The following is a 20,706-nucleotide window of genomic DNA, read 5'->3' on the forward strand; positions in this document are numbered from 1 at the left end:
GTGGAGCGATAAAATTAGGAAATTCGCGGGCGCTAGTTGGGATCGGCTGGCGCAGGACAGGGGTAATTGGAGATAGCAGGGAGAGGCCTTCGTCCTGCAGTGGACATAAAACAGGCTGCTGCTGCTGCTGCTGATGATGATGATGCTGATGTTGATGAAGAATAATTAAAGCGTACCGCTGGGTCCAGGCGACACGGCGGAAGGGGTCGACTGTCAAACACTTCTGTGCCCGCCGTGGTAGCTTTGCAGCTATAGACAAGAACGGCACCGCCGAACGGCGCTGTCGATGGATGGATGGATGTTATGAGCGTCACCTTTGGAACGGGCCGGTGGGCTGCGCCACCAAGCTCTTGCTATTATACTGCCGAATGTCCTACCTAGGTAAAAAAAGGAAAAAAGAGAAAAAAAGGAAAAACACGATGAATTCCCATAACCAAATTTTCTGATCCCCTATTTGGGCTTTGTGTTTGTACGTCTCCGTTTTTTGTTGTTTCCCCACTTCCACCAATCTTCCAATCGTCTCTAATTAATCTCTATTGCGGACATGTTTACTTTGCCCCTGTTCTCGCTTAACCCAAGGGCTTCAAGGAGTCGATTGGTGCCTAAATCGACCGGTTGGCAGATATTCTCACATTCTAATGACACATGCTCCATCGTTTCCTTTGCTTTACCGAAGCAAGCACATGCTTGTTCTTCCTTCTTATATCTCGCTTTATAGGTGCGTGTTCTAAGGCATCCTGATCTCGCTTCGAAAAGTAATTACCTTACTTCTGACTTATCATAATTTGTTCCTTTCCTGATTTCGTTTTTTCCTCTTAAGTATAGTTACTCATGGCAGGTTTACTTTCCATTGCCACCACTCACGAGATTATTTCAGCCTCTCTGACTTCCCGCTTGACGTTCTATGTTGCAGTGTTACTCGCCCCTACAGGCCGCATACTTGCTGGCAAGCTTCCTAGTTCTTTTGCTCCACTGTAAATCAATGTTTTTTCTGTACAAATACCTCAACACTCTACCAGCCCACACTCACACCTGTCGCGCGGGCGTGAGAGCGCCGCATGCGGGTTAAAATTCAACTAGCGGGTGTACATATCTCCCATCTCTCGTTCACACTGCCTTGAGTGCCTCTTGCACTGTACGTGTTTGGGCACGTTTCGTACCGCGCGCGGTGTGTGCCTGTGTGTGTGTGTGTGTGTGTGTGTGTGGACGTGTTATTTGAAGGACGATGTACACGCTTCTATTCGCTTTTAAGAAGATCGATGCGCTTGACGATTATTTTCATGGCTGCAGTGCGGCGAAAGGGAAGCGTCTGCTTAGCTGTGTAAGTGGCGTGGAGCACGTCATCGAAAACGACATTGTATGTGCCGCTGGAAAAATCGTCGGCACAGACGATGCGCGTTAGCTAAAGTAATTTTTGCACTTTCCCACAAAATGCTTACTACAAGTCCCTGTTGTCTCTTTTGGCGACGACGGACTTCCATCGACACTGTGCGGAGATATACAAAATATATCGCCGCATAGCACAAATATGACATGCGCACACAACTTTTACTAGTACGTCCACTAATATTTATATAGAATAGAGGCAACAGCGTAAATAGCTTCGCCACTGTTAAAATATTAACAGGGGTCAAGAGACAGAAGTTGAAAGCATTAGTAATCATTTCTGCTTCAGCAATGCCGGCGCCATCAAGATGCGGGCGTGTAACGTCCCGTAACTCCATCAATCGATGCAGTGGTGATGCAAGAATGAACTCCGGTCATTTTCAATGCATCGTGCACATATTTAACTTCACGGCACGCGTGAACTCCGGCCACTGCTAGCGCATGCAACAGAAGTGGTTTCCGTTCTTTGGCAGCGCACACAGAAACGAAACACGAGAAAGAAGACAGGACCAGCGCTGAAAACAACTGAAAGTGTTTATTTGAATAAAAAAAATTATATACCCAGTAATCATGAAATTCATGTAGATTACATGTAAAAACCGTCATACACCCATGAGTGATCAATGAACGAGATCGCCTCGTTTGCCAGTTGTTTACTTAATTTGTTCGGCTCACCGCAGTAATCCATGTCTGTCGTCTGCTTTTTCCATAACATTTTCTTGTGAATCGGCAAAATTTCACTGGTGGCATCAACCCTCCCGTATTTACATTGTTCTTGCGGCAGTTAACAACACAATGATAATTTCCAGTCATCCGAAGAGGCGCCGTCGCAAACAAGAGAGTTCCGCGCGCGGAGCGAGCCAAGCGCGGGCGCGATATTGAAGGGAAGCGGCGGCGACCGTGGGAGGTGAAATCATTCCGACAGGGGAGAAACGAGCGCTGGCGTCTAGGATGAAACTTTGCATGCGGACGTCTATGGCATTGCTCGAGGTCGCAGATTTGATTCCAACCGCGACAGCCGCATTTCGACGGGGGCGAAATAGACAACGTACGTGCACTTAGATTCTGGAACATATTAAAGAGCATCACGGTGTCAAAATTAATCCGGAGTTTGCCACTATGGTGTGCCTCATATCCGATTGTGGTTTTGGCATGTACAGCCCCATAATTCAACATTTAATACTTCTGCCACGGTGGGATGTGCCATGTGAAGCAATGACAATGATCAACCCTCTCAGAGGTTATGAAATATGGCGCACAACGCCTCAAGCAAACACCTATCCCTGTGTGTTCTGCCAGCGCCCCTCTGTGGTTCTGTGTACTACACAGAGAAACCAATGGTGCACGCAAGGTAACGTATAGCATCAACTCACCACTCTCATGTTGGACTAAACGTTGAATAAATTAAGCTTTAGCCATCAACATCACCCGAATTATAGTCAATCAAAGCATCCAGCACGGAAAGCTTCGCTTACATCGATTCCAACAGTGCGTGGGATCTGCATATCTTTTTTAATGGACAACGTCGTTTTTCGAATTATGCAGTGATGCGTTTCGGTCCCTCGCGCAAGCAATCTTCCCTTCTTTGAGTAATCTATGTGCAGCTCAATGACTAAATTTATGCTATTTGCCGCAGGCGATATTTAAGAATTTGTAAGTATGATATTAAAAACAAATGTCGCGGTGTCGCTCGAAAGTCGAAGCATCAATGATGGTAGAAGTTAGTACACAGCTATACGAAGCAAGGCTAGTAGTTTTATCATCCTTACATATATGTAAACATTCTCTTACTAACTGAATTAACAAGCATGATGTCACGCACACAGCAAACATGAACATATTTCACTCGATGACCACGCACACTCGCTGTCAAAACGCTGGAGCGAGAAAGCGCGGCAGCAGCATCGAGCGATTGACCTTCGTGCTGCCTCTCGCTTCAATGCGAACTAAGCGGCGAGTACACAGCGCACACGAGGCTATCAGCCCTAGGCGCATTCTGTCCCCATTTCAGATGGCTGTCAAGGCCCGCGCGGTCGCGCAATTCGCAACTGCCGCCGAAATACAAAGCCCCCCCCCCCCCCCCCCCCCTGTGGCCTCCGTGCCTTGCGCGCGACGGAAGACGGCGCGCTTCTTCCGCGCTTTCCTCCCTTGCACGCGAGATTTAGCCATCATCACCGGCTCACCTTCCCACGCTTTCACTCGCACATACAGAATACGGCGCGCGGCGACGATGTTACCGCCCTTGGACTTTATACGGAACGTCACGCCGACGCCGACGGCATAACTGCGCCTGAAGTGTCCACATAATTGTTATCGTAATAAAACACCCGGTATCTACATAAACTGCCAGGCAGAAACTGTTTCATTCATTTCGACAGGAGCTGTAGGTTGAATCCTGGGAAATACAAGAACGGTGTAGAGTACAATGGCGATAATTTAACGATTATACTCAAATGTAACTTTTCGCGCTACTTCAGTGACCCGTCCTGCCCTACGCCTACGTCATTGCCAATAGTGCCCAGTCGTGACCAGTGGATGAGAAGGGAAGAAATCGAGCGAAAGGAACCGTTACCTTTTACCTGCAAATTTAGCGTGTCTTGCGTTTTTCTCAGCAACAGTTAACGTTCCCGGGCACTGCAGAAAACTTATTCTCTCGTTTTTCCATAACGTGCTGCACGCGACAAGGAACTACTTAATACAAAAGTCTGACTGCCGTTTACAGCTTTTATTGTTGTTTCCCGTTAGTATTGCGTTTCTTTTTGTGTCTTTGTGTCGGAAGGAAATGAAAATCCCTTGGTTGCTCTATTGATTTACAGAATCATCGAAATAAGCTTATTGTCTTACAGAGCTTTTGGTCTTCGCTGTGCCGTGTTCTTATTTGCACATCTGAAGTCAACAGATCGCTCCGCAGGGGCGTCTGCGCCAGCAGGCGTTTGGTGCCTTGCGACACCACGTCCCCGAGCACACGAGGGTTGAACTCTCCCGCGTTTTACCGCGTGTGGTTTAGCCGTGTTAGGGGAAAAGGGGATTCAGGAGTTGAGCCAATGTTGAGTTCTGGGACCTTTATGGCCCCTCGGCGGGGGCAACACAACCCCTTTGGCCTAGACTTCACGTAGACTGCACCCCCGTATTGACCCACCCGGAGTGAATCCGTAGTTGCCTTTTCCTACACTCTCCTCCTACTTTCCCCGTCTTTCTTCCTCATTTTCAATATTTCAGGTCCTCTCCATTCTTTTACTTCCATTTTTTTTTCCGGCAGCAAGGGTTAACCTTGTGTTATATAACTACTCTTTATTATTTATAGCTGGTTATAGCACTGACGCACAGATGGCGCTTGCGGGACCTGTCCTTCCCAGATATTGCAGCGTCCCTCGTTGGGCTTCATGGTGGGTGGCTGGCGCGGCTGCCGAAATTTTATCTGCACCTATGGAAAGTTCTTTCCCACCACTCCACCTTGATCGCTTTCCGAAACGAGGGCGCTCCGAGGAAGTCTGCTAGTTTTCTGGCAACCACGTTGATAAATTTCCTAAGATTTCATGTTGTACATTCGGAAACAGAAAAAAAGTGAGCAAGAATGATCCCACCTTTCCTGGTTGCGAAATCACTGACTGAAGCTTTAAGCTCAGGTTATAATGTTTCCGGGCTGGTAAGCGGTGATCTCCTGGAACTGCGTGATAAAAAGCAGCATGAGAAGGTGCCTAATTATGTGCCTTTCGGGGAGATTCCAGTGAATGTCATCCCTCACAAGTACTCTGAACATCATTCCTGGCGTCATTTCCGATGGTGATCTGATGGGGGCTACTGAGACTGAACTTTTGGATGCATGGAGTGACCAGAATGTCATCACTGTAAAAAGAATTACGATGAGACGTGATGAAAAAGAGATTCAGACCAAGTATCTAATTCTATCATTCGGTTCAAGTGTGCCACCTGAGATCATCGAGACAAGTTATGTAAAGATCCGAGTCAGACCTTATATCCCGAATCCCATTCGTTGCTTCAAATGCCAGATGTTTGGCCACGGTTTTTAGGACTGCCGAGGCCGACTAACCGGTGCCCAATGGGCCCATGAACATCCTTACGAATCTTTTTTCTTACGATAACGCTCCACACTGTGAATTGTGATGGGGAGCACGATGCCTATACTTATGGTCCGTCCTGGCCGCCATGGAAGGAGAAAGAAATCGAAACAATTATAGTTAGAGAACATATCATTCAAGGAGGTACGCTGGTGGATGGCTAACCTGCCCAAGAATATCTTTGCCGAAGTGACGCTTCAGGGGGCGGCTCCACAATGTGCCCCGGATGCTTTCTGGCCCACGCACCGTGAGCTGGTGGTGACGCCATATCCGCCCCCTCGGCGGCTGCGGATAGCGCTGCTCCACCATCCCAGAAGGGGCCATTGACCTTCGGGCTCGTGGCGTCTAGATTCTCGTCTCCTGAGAAGAGGCCCTCTGTCCAAACAAACCGCTCACGAAAGCGGGTGTCCAGCGCCCTGCAGGACGCGATGGAAACGACTCCCGTTCAAACGACGCCGCCAGTGCCTAAGGAGCGGCGAGATTCTCGCAATCGGTCAAAAAAAAAAAAAAAAAAAAACAAACCTCATCGCGGGGTTTGACAAGCGCTCTGTAACCTCAATTTAATTTCCTTAAGACGCACCACAAACTTATCTTTAATGTGGACTCGCAAATAATGCAATGATAGCCAGGGGTCTCCTCCATAAGCTTGACGTTAAAGAGCTCCTTAGTATGTATTGTCTGAGGGTGCTGTGTGTCCAGAAGATGCATCTGAAATCAGAAAATACAAACTTCCGAGGCAATATGCCATTTTTTCGCAAAGACCGCGACGATACCACTGCCTCTTCTGGCTGTGTCGCTATGATAGTTGATAAAGGCGTCGGCTGGCAATAGATACAACTCCGAACAGCCCTTGAGGCAGTTGCTGTACGAGTTGTACCGTTTGACAATCTAGTTATAATTACTTCTCTATACATCCCTCCTAGCTATCAACTTTCCAGAACAGAGTTCCCTAACTTTATCTTCGAACTTCCCAAACCTTACCTAGCACTCTGTAGGGAGGCTCTCGCTGCGATACGAGAGGCCGCCTAATAGAAAATTTTCTATTTTCCTCCAGCACCTGCCTTCTTAAATAAGAAACAGCCTGCATTCTATAGCGCTGCGCGCAAAACATACCTCTTCCATAGACCTCGGCATAGCGTCGAGTACACTCACGCCGTACGTAGAGGGAGCCTCATTGATAATTCCTACGGAAGTGACCACTGAATTCTCCCCACTTTCCTCGAAGGAAAGTTGACTCTGCTAACTGGGAAATTTTCCGAGCACTAACATATCCAAGGCGGGATGATATTGCCTGTTTTAATATAGACGATGGTGTGGCGTATATAACAAACTTTATAATTGAGGCTGCCACAAAATGCACGCGTCAAACTAATGGACTGGTGAATAAACGTCGTATACCGTGATGGAATGAAGAGTGTCAATAAGCATGGAAAAGTAAAAAAAAAAGAAGCCTGGGGGATTGCTTCGCGATTAATCCTGATTAATTTAAACGAGCAGAGTCACAGGGGAGAGAAACACGCCGACGTGCTAAAAGAGAGTTTGGAGAAGTACATCTCCGGTATCAAGTCTTACATGGATGAGTCGAAAGTGTGGAATAGAATAAATAAATTGAGACTCCGGGAGGTACACCTATTACCCTTAGTAAGTACTCAAGTTGAGAACCTAGAAGTTCATGCAGATTGTCTGAACGAACACTTCGAATATATCTCCAGTGCGTTCCATTACACACACATTCCTGAGGTTAAAAGAACACGCAGAGCGACAGACCCTTGGTCGAAAATGTGCATGAAATGAAGATTGCAATCGCCAATTCAGCCTATTTGAACTCAAGGCTTCTCTCACTTGCTGCAACAACTCGGCGCCAGGCGGCGATCGTATCATGTACGCAATGGTTGAGTACCTACATCCTGAAACACTGAAAACACTCCTGTCTCTTTGCAATGCCATGTGGGCGGCTTGGTGTATCCCATCCTCGTGGAAAGAAGCTACAGTCATCCCCGTTCTTAAGCAAGGCAAAGACCTTGCCCTAGCCAGCAGGTACATGCCAATAGCGCTAAGAAGCTGTCTGTGCAAACTGTTCGAAAAAATGATAAACCGGGGCTTAATCTGGTTCCTAGAAAATAAAAAAAAATACTGGACACCTTCCATTGTGGTTATCGAGAAGACGTATCTACCATAGACCGCCTTGTCCACATTGAGGCATATATTAGGAAAGCATGCTTTTATGCGTAAGTGGTTTTGTCTGTATTTCTAGACCTAGAGAAAGCTTACGACACGACATGGCGCTTCGTAATTCTCCGAGATCTTTTGGCGACGGCTGTCCGCGGCAACATGCTAAACACAATCGAAGGTTAGCTCTCTAATCGCACATTCAGCGTAAGAGTGGGCCGACCTTTCTCTAGGCAATTTACAAAAGAGACCGGTGTGCCGCAGAGGTGTGTGCTTATAGTTGCGCACTATTTATTGTGAAAATGGATTCTTTGAATACAATCATACCACGCACAATTTTTTATCCTGTTTCTGTCGGCGATGTGCAGACGGCCTTCAAGCCATGTAATATGCATTGCCATCTGTGAACGACAAGCGCGGTTTGGAATAAACAGATTGTCCAAGCGGGCAAATTACGATGGTTTTAAAGTAAACTCACAAAAGTGCATTTCCGTACCCTTTACAAACAAGAGACGCGTAAAGGCTGTTTCACATGCTGCGACTGCAACGACGAAAATCGGTGCTGTCGCACGCGTCGCAATGCGATTTTTTGAGGGCTCATTTCACATGATTGCGATTTCAACAATGCGACTGGTGCGACGCCCAGGGTTGCTTACTGCCAGGCTTCGTGGCACACGCTGCATAATTCTTTTATTGTAGTGAATAAAACGTTTACACTATAATATTATTGACTTCTCTTGATTAGAAGCAAATAATATATACGTTTACTAATTTAAAAACGTTAGTTAAGATTTGTCTTGGGGTGCGCGACGGCGGTTTCTGTAGTTCAGTGCGACATCGCGCACGTAAACAGCTGTTCGCAGGTGGTTCAGCGCTGTGTGTTGTCTTATCTACATTCTATGACCGTTTCGTTCTGCCTGCGCTACAACAATCTAAAAGATGACCTATCGACAAGTTCATATAGCTACCCTCACCGTGTATGCAGTATTCGGAATTCGGCTGCCACGAAGTTGTCGTGTGAGCCCAACAAGATCCTCGCGCTACCCGTGCTCGGCGTCAGCTTCTGGAGAAATGATTCGTGTATATTGCCCGTCATTGCGCATATGTGGTGCCTGCTCCTAGCCATATTCTTACGCCAAACGCAACAAGAAGCACCAACCCGAACGCCCGCGTGTGCCCCTGAACGAAGCCTCAAACGATCTGTGTGATTACGACGTGGAATGAAAATCGTGTTGTGAAATTCAACCTTAGCGCTAGCCTGGTTCGTCCATCGCCGTGCTTGCGCTGCGAATATATATATATGGGAGCCCTCTCTAAATATTTCTAAAGGCGCAAAAGCCGACGCATCAAATGTTTCGAGCAGTTACCGTCACTTTTGTAGAAACCTGTACTTTGTAACATAGCATTCTAAAAGACACGCTTCTCGTCCACTTTGTTGTCCCGTGTCTCGCGCTGGTAGTATACTCGGAACTTCTAACAAGAAGACCATATCAATACGCGCTATTCGTAATGCAGGATCGTAGGCCCACGGCAGGCGCATTTGCCGTAGAATTTTTCAGCTTTCTGCTCAGCCTCGCACGCCTCTCACGGTTAGCCTGTGTTGTGGAATTAAATATTATTATTATATTATTAATGTTATTAGATATTATAGTTTCTTCACTGTAATATATAGCAATCATCCAGATTTCTTAAGCTAGTCATGCATTTAATCTGTATTAGATCAACATTGTTACGACATGCTTATGGGAGTCATTTCAAACTAGATTGCTCAGCCAGAGAAAGTACAAATGCAAGCCTCAATGTTTATTCCAATTTGGTATTCCTAAACAGATTATATTGGGAGAATTTTATGCCTGCTTGCATTTCCTGCAATTCAATGTTCAGAGCTGGAAAAACTGATTCTTTTTCTAGCTGTCGAAAGGCTGCTTCAATGTCGATAGCAAGCTATAATTATTCATTTCGAAAGTGTGAAGCAATGACTATATGTCTAAGCTTATCAATGCGTTTTTGTTCCACGCATAAAATGAATGCATGACGTGCTTATGTACTTATTTATTTATATACCTCGCAGGCTGCAAGGTTGGAGTATTATGCAAGGGGGAATAAAAAAGTTGTTACAAACGGAAGAAGGGCACAACATTAAGAAAAAAACCAGCAAAAAAAGCAGTACCAATACATTGCACCAACTAGCCCAACGTGTTTTACTGGCACAACATTATACAATACTTAACAAACAATAACAGAAAAAGTTACTGCCCATGCACCCTGTAGAGACGGTGAACCAGCAAAGCTGAAATGTGCAGTCCTGGTGTTTATCACTGGGTTAATTCCAATGGTTTATTCAAGTCTTTCTATATTATTGGTTATGTCTGCGCTTCTTAATGAGGTTATGCACATGTTTGGCTTGGGTTTATCACATTCTTTATTTGGAATGCCACACATTGCACTTTGCAAGATCACCATCATAGAAAGTGCAATGGAGTGGTTCATTGTGTTAATCCAGCGGGTCCATCAAAGTCTTTCTGAATTATGTTACGCACTTGTGTTTTGTAATGCGTTAATCATAATGTTTATGACTCAGTTATGCACTGTAGTTACGAAGTGACACACTGGGGCTGCACATTTCATTTAATTAAATACAGGGACACATTTTCGAACCTATTGGGAAGTCGGAGAGACTGCTGCACGCGCGCTCTGCTGCTAGAGAGAAACGACGTCACTATCTGTCTAGCCAATGGCCCACCACACCTTTGCTGTGATAATAATGACATCATGATCTTGTCTTAACTCCATCCCCCTCTGTGTCCCTTCCCTGCAATAATACGCAGATATAATGTATGTTTGAAATGCATAAGCATTTCTATGTCTACCCAACAAGAAATGTCTCCGTCCATCATGCAAGACGAATGCAATGGCTCATACCCCTACACTAGGGTTTTTGGGATCGAACCATGAGTGTTTCGCCTAGGCATATACAGCTTCACTGTAGAAAGAATGAACGGCTTTCTGTTAGAGACCAAGACAATCATGAGGTGTATTAACAAATGAAAGCTTATTGAACATGCCGAGTAAATGCTGTTCGACAAGCAATAAATCGAATTTACACAAAAAGCAGAAGCAAGATCTGATGTGTGTCCATACAGATCCCAACAGGAAATGCATCCATCTCTGAAAGTGTAACAGCGGCCATGCTGACACAAGATTCTCCCAGTGTATTTGCATCTACAGCATCCATAATTTCTCTAGGCAGCCGATCTCCACAGAATGCTAGCTTCTTCCTCTACAATGCACTCTCCACATCTGAGCGTGCATTGTAGAGGAAGAAGCTAGCATTCTGTGCAGATCGGCTGCCTAGAGAAATTACGGAAGCTGTAAATCTAAAAATGCTGGGTTAATCTTGTCAGCACGGCCTCCGTTAGAAATGGATGCATTTCCTGTCAGGAAACGCACATGAATTTTTGCTTCTCCTTTTTGTGTATGTGAAGTCTATTGCTTGTCAGCGAGCATTTACTCGGTGTGTACATTAAACTTTTGGTTGTTAGATCATCTCGGTTTTCTTGTTTGTCCTATGTGTTCTCTGGTGCCATTTGCAGCCAGGCTATTCATTTTTTTTTAGACTGCAACAAGTCACTTTAATGGCCCTCATGATACCTTATGAAGTCTTTTATTTGGCCAATGTAGCAAGAATGTACAGTGTGAAGCAGTAAGAACAGGGTATGCTAACTTCTAATTAAAAGGTTTATTGTGAAAATGCAGTGATCTATAAAGGTTACCACAAAGTAGTACAGCAATAAAACCTGATAAAGACTAGTGCTTGATGAAACCAAACATAAAAGCGGGAAAAGGAGAAAATACATATAGATATACAAGTCCAGGGGAAAAATAACATTGTGATCACCAAGTGTGCATGTGGCTACCTTCCAGGAAACTGGAAGGTAGCCACATCTGTAATTCAGTCTCTGTAACATCAGGCGTCCCACAAGGATCCGTGCTCGGCCCGCTACTTTTCCTAATATACATAAATGATTTACCATTAAACGTAACATCTAGCATACGTATGTTCGCGGATGACTGTGTGATATATCGTGTTATTACTTCTACCGCTGACCAATCTTCTCTTCAAAGTGATCTTAATGCAGTCCAGGACTGGTGTAACGAGTGGCTAATGGAACTTAACCCGCGTAAGTGTAAATATTTGTCCATTCACCGTCGCCGTAATTCTCTCCTATTTCCTTATGTAATATCTGAAGTTCCGGTTGAACTAGTTCATTCATACAAGTATTTAGGAGTAACACTTTCAAGCGATCTTTCCTGGAATCCTCATGTTACTAACCTAATATCATCCGCGAACAGGACGTTAGGATTTCTAAAACGCCATCTGCATCATGCTCCTCAACACGTAAAATTGTTAGCCTACAAATCATTTGTCAGGTCAAAACTAGAATTTGCATCGCCTATTTGGAATCCTCATCAGGCATACCTAATTAATAATCTTGAATCTGTACAAAATCGCGCCGCTCGTTTCATCCACTCGTCATATTCCTTTGACATCAGCGTTTCCTCCTTAAAAACTGCATCCGCATTATCCCCCTTATCGCTCCGTCGTCGCATTGCCAGCCTATCTTTATTTCACAAATTCTTTCATAGCCCTATGCGCATCGCACCTTATATCCTTCCTCCTACACGCATATCTCACCGCACCAGCCATCAGCTACAGGTTGCCCGTCCACGCTCACGCACTGTCACGTTTTTAAATTCTTTTTTTCTTCGCACAGCTGCAGACTGGAACGGCCTTCCTAACGACGTTGCTGTCATTATGTGCCCATCCAAGTTCATCGAAAATGTAAAAAACTTCCTGTTATTGTGACTATGTATTTTTATTCTTGCCACCCCTTATGTAACGCTCCATTTATTGGAGCCTTTAAGGTAATAAAATGAAATGAAATGAAACTCATTTTTTTCCCAATGGCATGGAACTGGAAGAATGTGCTTGCATAAGCAAGCTGTCAGTCTGTCTATTGGAATAACAACAGTGTTTCTTGAAAGGTGCCGGCATGCAGGATTGGCAATTGTAATGATTTTTTCCTGCACTTGGAATTTTTCTCTATTTTCATTCTGTAGCATATTTATTTATGTTTGGCTGCATCAAGCACCAATTTTTATCTATCCTTCAAAGATGTCTTTCTTTTTCTGGGGAAAACTCGGGGAAGGCAGGAGATGGAAATTCAAGACGATGAGCAACATGAGAACAAGGTGAAAGTAGAAGCCAACGTTTGCACACGTGGACCTTGAAGAAGACAAGTCCACTTGTCGAAACGTTATATGGGGTTTAAGTTTATGTAGTGTCATACTACTGTTACACTGCTATTGCCAGATCAGTGTACTATATGTGCCTTATGTTTGCTTGCATCTTCATGATTAGCAACCTCCTCTGTGTGTTTGGCAGTTGCATACAGTCTCCTGGCCTAATTGTTTGGCCCCATATTCCACGGTACGGGCCTGTTATGTTTCAAGTTCAGGTACTCCCGAGGTTGTGTTTCTGAAGGGAGGGGTAGTCGTCTTTGCATCTCATATGCTAGCTGGCATAGTATCTTGGGACGAGGTTCCGAGCTCTTGAGACAAAGAATTTGTGCTGCAGGCTGCAACTCTACTCTGTCTAGGTGCTTGTTCGTTAGCTCTTTCTCATAGAGGTCTTCAAGCATGGTACAGTTGGAAAGACCTGTTATTACTACCCGATGCCTGTATTCGATGAGTTGTCTTTTTTGTGTGCTGCTGGTAATTCATACCGTACTATACCTTGGACACAAGCACAGCATCTGTGATTTTCCATAGTATCCACTCGTACACCCCCATTATTTCGAGATTGTTCTTTTCACCAGGTGTGGAAGTTGCGTCCAGGCATTGCATAATTGTTTCACCCACGTGCTGGCTCTGCCGTCATGGGCTTACACTAGCCGAGGATTTGTGGATGTTGACTTGCGGGCATATTTGTCCAGCTATGTGGATCACAATGTGCAATCTGGGGTAGTTCTTGATTCTAGTCTTTCTTTTTTTTCCAACGTCGATATGAGCTGACTTATCAGAAAGCGAGAGGCCAGACTGGCCAAGAAAGTCTGCCGTGTTGTCGAGGGCTTGTTGCATCATTCTTGATTTCTGTACAAGATAGCTTTCCCATAGACTGTAATACACCATAGGCTGTAGTGTTTCTTGTAGTATGCCCGTGTTGTTGGTGTGTGTGGGCCTAATGTACCTCCAACTCTCACCTGGAATTTTCTGTCTTTCAGAAAGTTACTGTTTAAGTGCTCTACCAGAAATGTTTTTGCTCATCATTCCTATTATTAGAGCAGCATGAGGTACTGCTGTTAAAAGCCTCTTCACTCTCTTCATTCTTTCATAAGCGGTATTACACAATGTCCTGCAATAAAGTTTCTGCTGCTTATGGCCCACTCATATCTGCCAGAAGGGACAACTCTTGAAAAAGTTTTTTTTTGTGCTATGTGTGCGACGTAGTATGAGCATTCATGCCTTGACATTTATACATCTGTAGAACCAGCTTCCTGACAGAGTACTTGCTATACCTGATCATGCTTATTTGTGCAGTGCTGTTGAACAATACATATTGATGCAATGAATATTTACACACTCGAATTATCACGAAAGATGGTTGTTTTACAATTCTGCCCTTTGCTTTCTATTGGTGTTAGATTTTGCATAAGCATGCCCCCCTATGCAATAGCATTTTGAAGTGTAAGGGTTCAATAAAAGGTGAACTAAACCTAAGTGCAAGAGCTTTTTTTCTCACCTACGACTCCCATCGAAATGCGACTTCCATGGCTGGCAAATCAACCCCTCGCCTTGTGTTAGCAGCAGATTGCTATAGCCACAGTGGCAGGTGAACATATTGAAGAACAATATTTCTGTCTATAATTTTTTTTCTTCCCTATATGTAAGTAAAGTTTGGAATAAGCTTGTCATTGCAAAAAAAGCCCAGTTTGTGGTCTTTTATTGAATAAACAACATATTGTGTGTAGTTGAAATGCAGAAATTTGTTCTAAAATCCTCGGGTGATGTATGTTCTTGCAAGTAGCATGGTATTTCATTACTTATAAAGATAGTAATCGCAGCGGATATCGTTATATGGGTTTACACACTAATATATGTGATCACAAACTTATTAGAAACTTACTAGAAACATGTAAGGCATGAATGTTTCTGCACACTTGATCAGCTGTGAACGTGCAAGAACTGCTTCTAATGGCTGACTTCACTGCACAGTTTTGATTTAATTTTCTTCAGCGTGTCGTTTTATACTGTTTTATCTCCACAAGAACAGGCCGTTTGCTTGGTTTTCGCATTGTTGCACGAGTTCTACATGATTGTGCAGGAGGGTACGTTGTCACTGTGCCACTATAGCAATCAATTTACTTAATCTACTAGCTGTACAGTTAATTACCTTGCAGAGCAAGTGTTCATACAGATGCAGTAAGGATACAAAGTCCGCAACATAGTCTATGTTTATTGGTTTCTGTGCAAGAAAAAAAAATTCTCCAGAGAAGAGGTGCAACTTAACGTGCATGTAATATTTTATTCAAACCACGGATTTAATGCTATCGTAGCAAATTCATTACGATAGCCTACACTTTTGCTCTGTCAAATTTAATAAGAGGCAAGATAAGCTTTCAAGACGCATCGGGAAATTCATGCTTGAAAACTGACAAGAAAATGCAACTGAACGGTACCGCGTTTAGCGCAACGTTGAAACTTCGGGTACTTTGCTGTCTTGTCATTTGCCCTTGCCGAGGTTGAAATAATTCAAGCTGCTCCGTAAGCGCGATTTTACAAAAGAACATTGTGACGACCTCGTCGTCTGCTGGGGATCGAACACCTCCTAGCACTGACAACTCGCAAAGGCGTACGAAGCAAACGTGAAAATGCACTTCATTTGCTGTGTAGCGTGTCAACAAACGCATAGCAATCGGAGAATGCAATCTGCGGTACAAGTTTTTTTATTCTCCCTTTGCGTACGTACCGAATTCGACGATCCACGTCTCCGCGTATTGCACTTGTCGTACGAGACGCCATTTTCCAAAACAAACCGGCGAAATAGCTCCGTTGACAGCTCTCCGCGCAATTTCGACGGAAAATCGCAGCGATCGGTGCGACGGTGCGACTGTGCGACCAACCGGTTGGTCGCAGCCGAAAATCGGGGGGTCGGCACTGCGACTGCGATTTTCATCGCAAACGACGGAAATCGCACTTCCGGTGCGACGAAAATCGCATCATGTGAAACAGGCTTAACGCCAGTCCCAAGTATTGAAATCAGTGGTGATGAGCTCTCTGGGAGCAGCGAGCGTAAGTTTATGGGAATCATTTTAGATTCCAGACTCACGTTTATTCCCCATCTTAAGCATCTGAGGACAAAATGCCTGAGCACAACGAACCTTTTAAAACTTCTGTCGTGCGCAACAAGGTGCCCTGTTCCAAGGTGTCTCCGGAACTTGTATAACAGTCTTGTCCACTCACGCCTTGATTACGGAGCTATAATTTATCATTCCGTAATGCTAAGCACATCACAAATCCTAAACCCAGTTCAAAATTAGGGGATCCCTCTCGTGACCGGTGCTTTCAGGACAAGTCTGATCCAGAGCCTCTACGCAGAGCCGAATGAGTGGTCACTTCATCTGCAGCGGTCGTACAGCAGTTTTACATAATTTCTGAAAGTACACGTGAATATGCAACATCCTTCTTATTCAACTATAAACGATATGACCGCTACCACACTCTTCCATAACCTCTCTGCAGCGAGAAAGCCGTTCTCTTTGCGTGTAAGGAACGTTAGGGAGGAAATGAATGTTACAATGCTTAACGTTGTCCTATGGCTCCAACTAAACTGTCACCGTCGTGACAGTGGCAGCTGATAGTGTGACACATCCTTTCTAGTGGCCACTAAACACGAGCCGGAGGCACATATTCGAATACATTTTCTAGAACTCCAGTCCAAGTATCCGTGCAGAGTTTTGCAGAGACGCTTCTAAGTCACACGCTGGGGTATCTTAAGCAGCCGTCGGCCCATCGTTCTCGGAATCCTGTGCACTGCGCCCGGAAACAATCATTTTTACAGCTGAAGCCTATGCACTATTGTCGGCCTGTGAATCATATAAAGCAAAACTTCAAAAAGCAATCATATATACAAACTCTCAAAGCGTCGTAAGTCTTGAAGTCACTGTGTAAACACAAAAATCCTGCACTCATTGAGCTCCATTCAGTTCTGTGTAGAACGTATATATCCAACCAGCATGTCCTTATCTGGGTGCCTGGCCATAGAGGCATCGAGGGTAATGTACCAAAAGGCCAAATGGCCACGTCTATTACGTCGCAAGCTTTTAATCCTACAGCAGCAGTCTCTGCCACAGATTTGAAGCCTTTCTTCCAAAAGAAACTGCGAACCCGCTGTGGGACGCTGTGGGACGCTGTGGGACGCTTGTGGGACGCTGAAACAAATAATTAGCTTCACTTGATTAAGCCACAGTTAGGTTCCTGGCCCTCCACAATGAAAACACGACGAGCTGATGTCATATTCTGTCGTCTCGGAATAGGACACACATATGGCATCCACAGTTTCTTGCTGACTGGTAATGAACTTCCAACTTGCGGTAGATTTGGTGAGAGGCTAACCGACCTCCACGCCCTCTTGGAGTGTCGGGAAGCAGAAGCTGAGAGAAAGAAGCACTTTCCTGTAGCATACCGGTAGCATATCCCTCTTGCTCCCGTCGTGTTTCTTGGTCCAGAACCATTCTTTTGGACACCAGAACAGTCCTAGGTTTCTTGAAGGATGTTTTCTTACATTTTATTAGCCCCGTAAATTCATAGCACATCCTCTTTCCAGAGGATGCCGCTGCTAAGGTAGTCTTGTATAGCACATGCCCTTGCTTTTCAAGGGCTCTGTTAAGACAATATTGCTTCTTGGAAATGTTTGCCTCTGACATTTTTTACTATGCCATCATTCTTTCACAGTCTATCTTTCGTGTCCATAGTACACCTCTTGAATCACTGGCGTAATTACATACAGGCTTTACGAATTTTTAGGCCCCTTTACAGCCACGTAACATCCATCTCTCGCATTTCGTAGCTCCAGTGCGAATTCATCAACACTGGCCTGGCGCTCTTTGACCACACTTGGCCCTTGCGGCACAACACGCCACACATTCATCGTCAGTCAGCCGATCGACTGACATAGGTAATAAGCAAAAGCGGGAACGCCGCGGGTTTCAGTTAGGTAAGAAGGAAAAGCGTGCGGCTGTGCAGCTCTGCCGACTGAACCGTTGCCAAGGCTTGCCGGCGATACGCAGGTGCCCCCTCCACCGCTGCTCAACCTCCCCACGGTGACGCTGGAGCGAGCGGGTTCCCGGGACGAGGTGGTGGTGATGGACTCCGAGACGACGGCCGGCTCGCACCGGCGCGAGCTCCGGGGGCCCAAGATGCGCTTCCTGTCTCGCCTCATACCGAGCCGGCTCAATCAGAGCCACCCGGGCTCGCTCAGTCAGAGCCTGTTCGAGAAAGACGATGAGCGCAGCCACATGAGCATGAGGTCCAAGCTCTCCAGCTGGAAGACGTTCTCCGTCTTCTCGCAGATGGTGGTGAGCGCGCCCAGTCGGAACGATTCGTGGGCCGAATTCACGAATGTTTTTCGTTAGTAAGCGCCGCCTGCCATTGGACGCTCACTTTCGCTAATATGTCCGCCATAGGGATTGTGGGGATGGAAGTATAGCGAAAGAGCGTTTTTTGAATGAGGGCCCAGTTCATGGCAAGCGCGATTCTGTATTTATTTACTTATTTATTTATTTGCGCTGTCATCATACAAAAAGCATACAGAAAAACTAATTTATAGATATCAGTTAAAAACAGCTCACTAATTACATTTCTTCAGCAACATATTTGGAATTTTCGAGTAAAGAATATCAGCTTCAGAGATAAGAAAATTATTTCCAGATATCGCGCTTACAGTAATCACAAAAGTTAGGGAATAGATTATTCAATAACATGATTGTAATATTTGGCGCGGTTAGATGGAGCGTCTCTCTCTCTCTCTCTCCGTTTTTTTTTTTTTTTTGCAAATCGGGATAACTTTTGTTAACTGCTGAGAGGTAGCACGGGGCCGCTTGTGTGATGAATATTGCTCTGGGTAAATTTGACCACAGCTAGAAAAGCCTCGCGTAAGCGACAGTAAGTTGTAAAAGTAAGTTGACTGGCCACTCGTTTAACAACAAGCAAAACCTTCGATCGTTACCATTGTTAGTGAGATGTCATCAATGTGAACGAACAAGAAGACAATGATAGTCACAGACGCATTGGAAGGGATGACAGGTGGCAAACACCAACCACAAGAGATTTCATGAGGTTCCCACACAGTAGCCTTGTTCCCAGTGAGACTAAAGAACGGCGAAACATCCACATAAGTATGTCGTGCAGCCTGACCGAGACACCTAGCGAATACATGGCGGCTAATTATCATGCCGGTGGATAGTGTCTGCCGCGCTTTGTGTGTGTGGCGTTGATATGTTAAGAATTCTTAGATTCTTTTCTTCCGCAATCGCTTTGTGCTTGTTCACCGTTAGTGTCATGGCCTGAAGGAAAAAAAAAAGTATACTCAGCAAGCACGCTAGAGGAACAGGTGTAGCTGCTTGGACGTCGCTTAGATGCTTCTTGAACCACCTCTTCGATATGTTCATTTTTGCCGACATAAACGAACGCGCCATTGCAAGCAGAATCGCACACATGTTACCCTTACTAAAGCTTTTGTGGTCAGTGTTGTGTATTCATCTCTCAGTACGTTCCATTCAGGCTAGACGGGTTATCATTTTGATTACATGGAAGCACAACTTTAGGAAAGAAATGCGAACGAAACGAGCACTATTGCGATATGCCTTGTCCCCTCCGCTTCTTTCCCAGTGTGTGCAGCCACTTTGCTTGTTTTATGTTTGTTCATGCGTGCAAATCTTGTCTAGCGGGTAACTCGGCTTTGTTGCATTGTACGCGGCTTCGCTGCTTTTCGTCGAGCGCCGGCGTGTACCTTATCTGCGAACTTCGATTACAAAAGTCGAGTGCGACGTGCACACAGGAGAAGCCGCGGCTGGAGAGCCTGCGCGAGTGGTCCTTCTCGAGGATAGTCGTCATCGACATTCTGCGCACGCGCAAGCAGGACCTGGTCTGCAGCGCCCGGCACACCTTCTCTGGAGAGTGGGCCATCCTCAAGATCGTCTGGAAGAGGCGTTTCAGATCGGTATATATGTGCTGTCTGACTCCTCTACACCGAAGTTTACACCCTTTGGGTTGTATTTCGTCCTCAAACAATAATCGTCATCTGTCTTGCCCGCATTTCCTTTCTTTAACGCTGCGGGCCCTGGTACTTCCTAGTCACGAATGGCTTGCGCGTTATCAGTTTGACGCAGCATTCGTTACAGGAAAGTAGCGAGTGCCGAGTTTTCGAGAGAGGAAACGCAAGCAAGCCAGATGACAATTATTGTTGCGGGACAAGATAAGCCCCAAAGGGTCTAAACTTTTTTTAGAGTATGGGGCTTCGAAATCATTTGTTATACAGGTCACTTCGTTGTAATGAACGTGCACAGCTCAGCTCGCAATGGGACCGATACATAATTATTCCTTCGTTATAAAAGTAATTATGTTATACATGCGTTCGTTGTAGAGGCGCTCGACTGTGTTACCAACGACACGACAGGCATTACCGATCGGACGGGCTGGTTCGTAGTGGTGTGCTTACTTCGGTTTAATTAAACAGACCCCATCTTCTGGCTTCCTTGACTTAAAATGCATAAGCGCGTTTGATTAACAACCTTTAAGTGCGCTTGACGTGATTTTAAAACTCTTCGAAAAGGAAGTGTTTCTAACGTATGTACATGAGGCAGTTTATAGCGTCACTTATTGGCGTCTAAGAAATTGAAGAATGGCCTTTTCTCCCACCGACACCGTTTCGTTTTGTCTTAAGCAAGCATGCAAGCAAGTCGACAAAAAAACTTTGGGCTGCCAATTTAAGTATGAGAAAACTGGAATAACC

The 20,706-nt window shown here is 45.1% G+C and overlaps 1 protein-coding gene across 3 annotated transcripts in view; it reads left to right on the forward strand.

Moving 5' to 3' along the window:
- Positions 1 to 20,706, forward strand: part of LOC126530819 (uncharacterized) — a 51,658-nt gene that overhangs the window by 18,383 nt on the left and 12,569 nt on the right. For all 3 annotated transcript variants that reach the window (XM_050178110.2, XM_050178111.2, XM_055070817.1), the window contains 2 exons: positions 17,984 to 18,271; positions 19,753 to 19,914. In XM_050178110.2, coding sequence (XP_050034067.2) covers positions 17,984 to 18,271; positions 19,753 to 19,914 — 450 coding nt within the window. The remainder of the gene's footprint in view (positions 1 to 17,983; positions 18,272 to 19,752; positions 19,915 to 20,706) is intronic.

Source organism: Dermacentor andersoni, chromosome 5, assembly GCF_023375885.2.
Source record: "Dermacentor andersoni chromosome 5, qqDerAnde1_hic_scaffold, whole genome shotgun sequence".
In the NCBI taxonomy this organism is placed as follows: Eukaryota; Metazoa; Arthropoda; class Arachnida; order Ixodida; family Ixodidae; genus Dermacentor; species Dermacentor andersoni.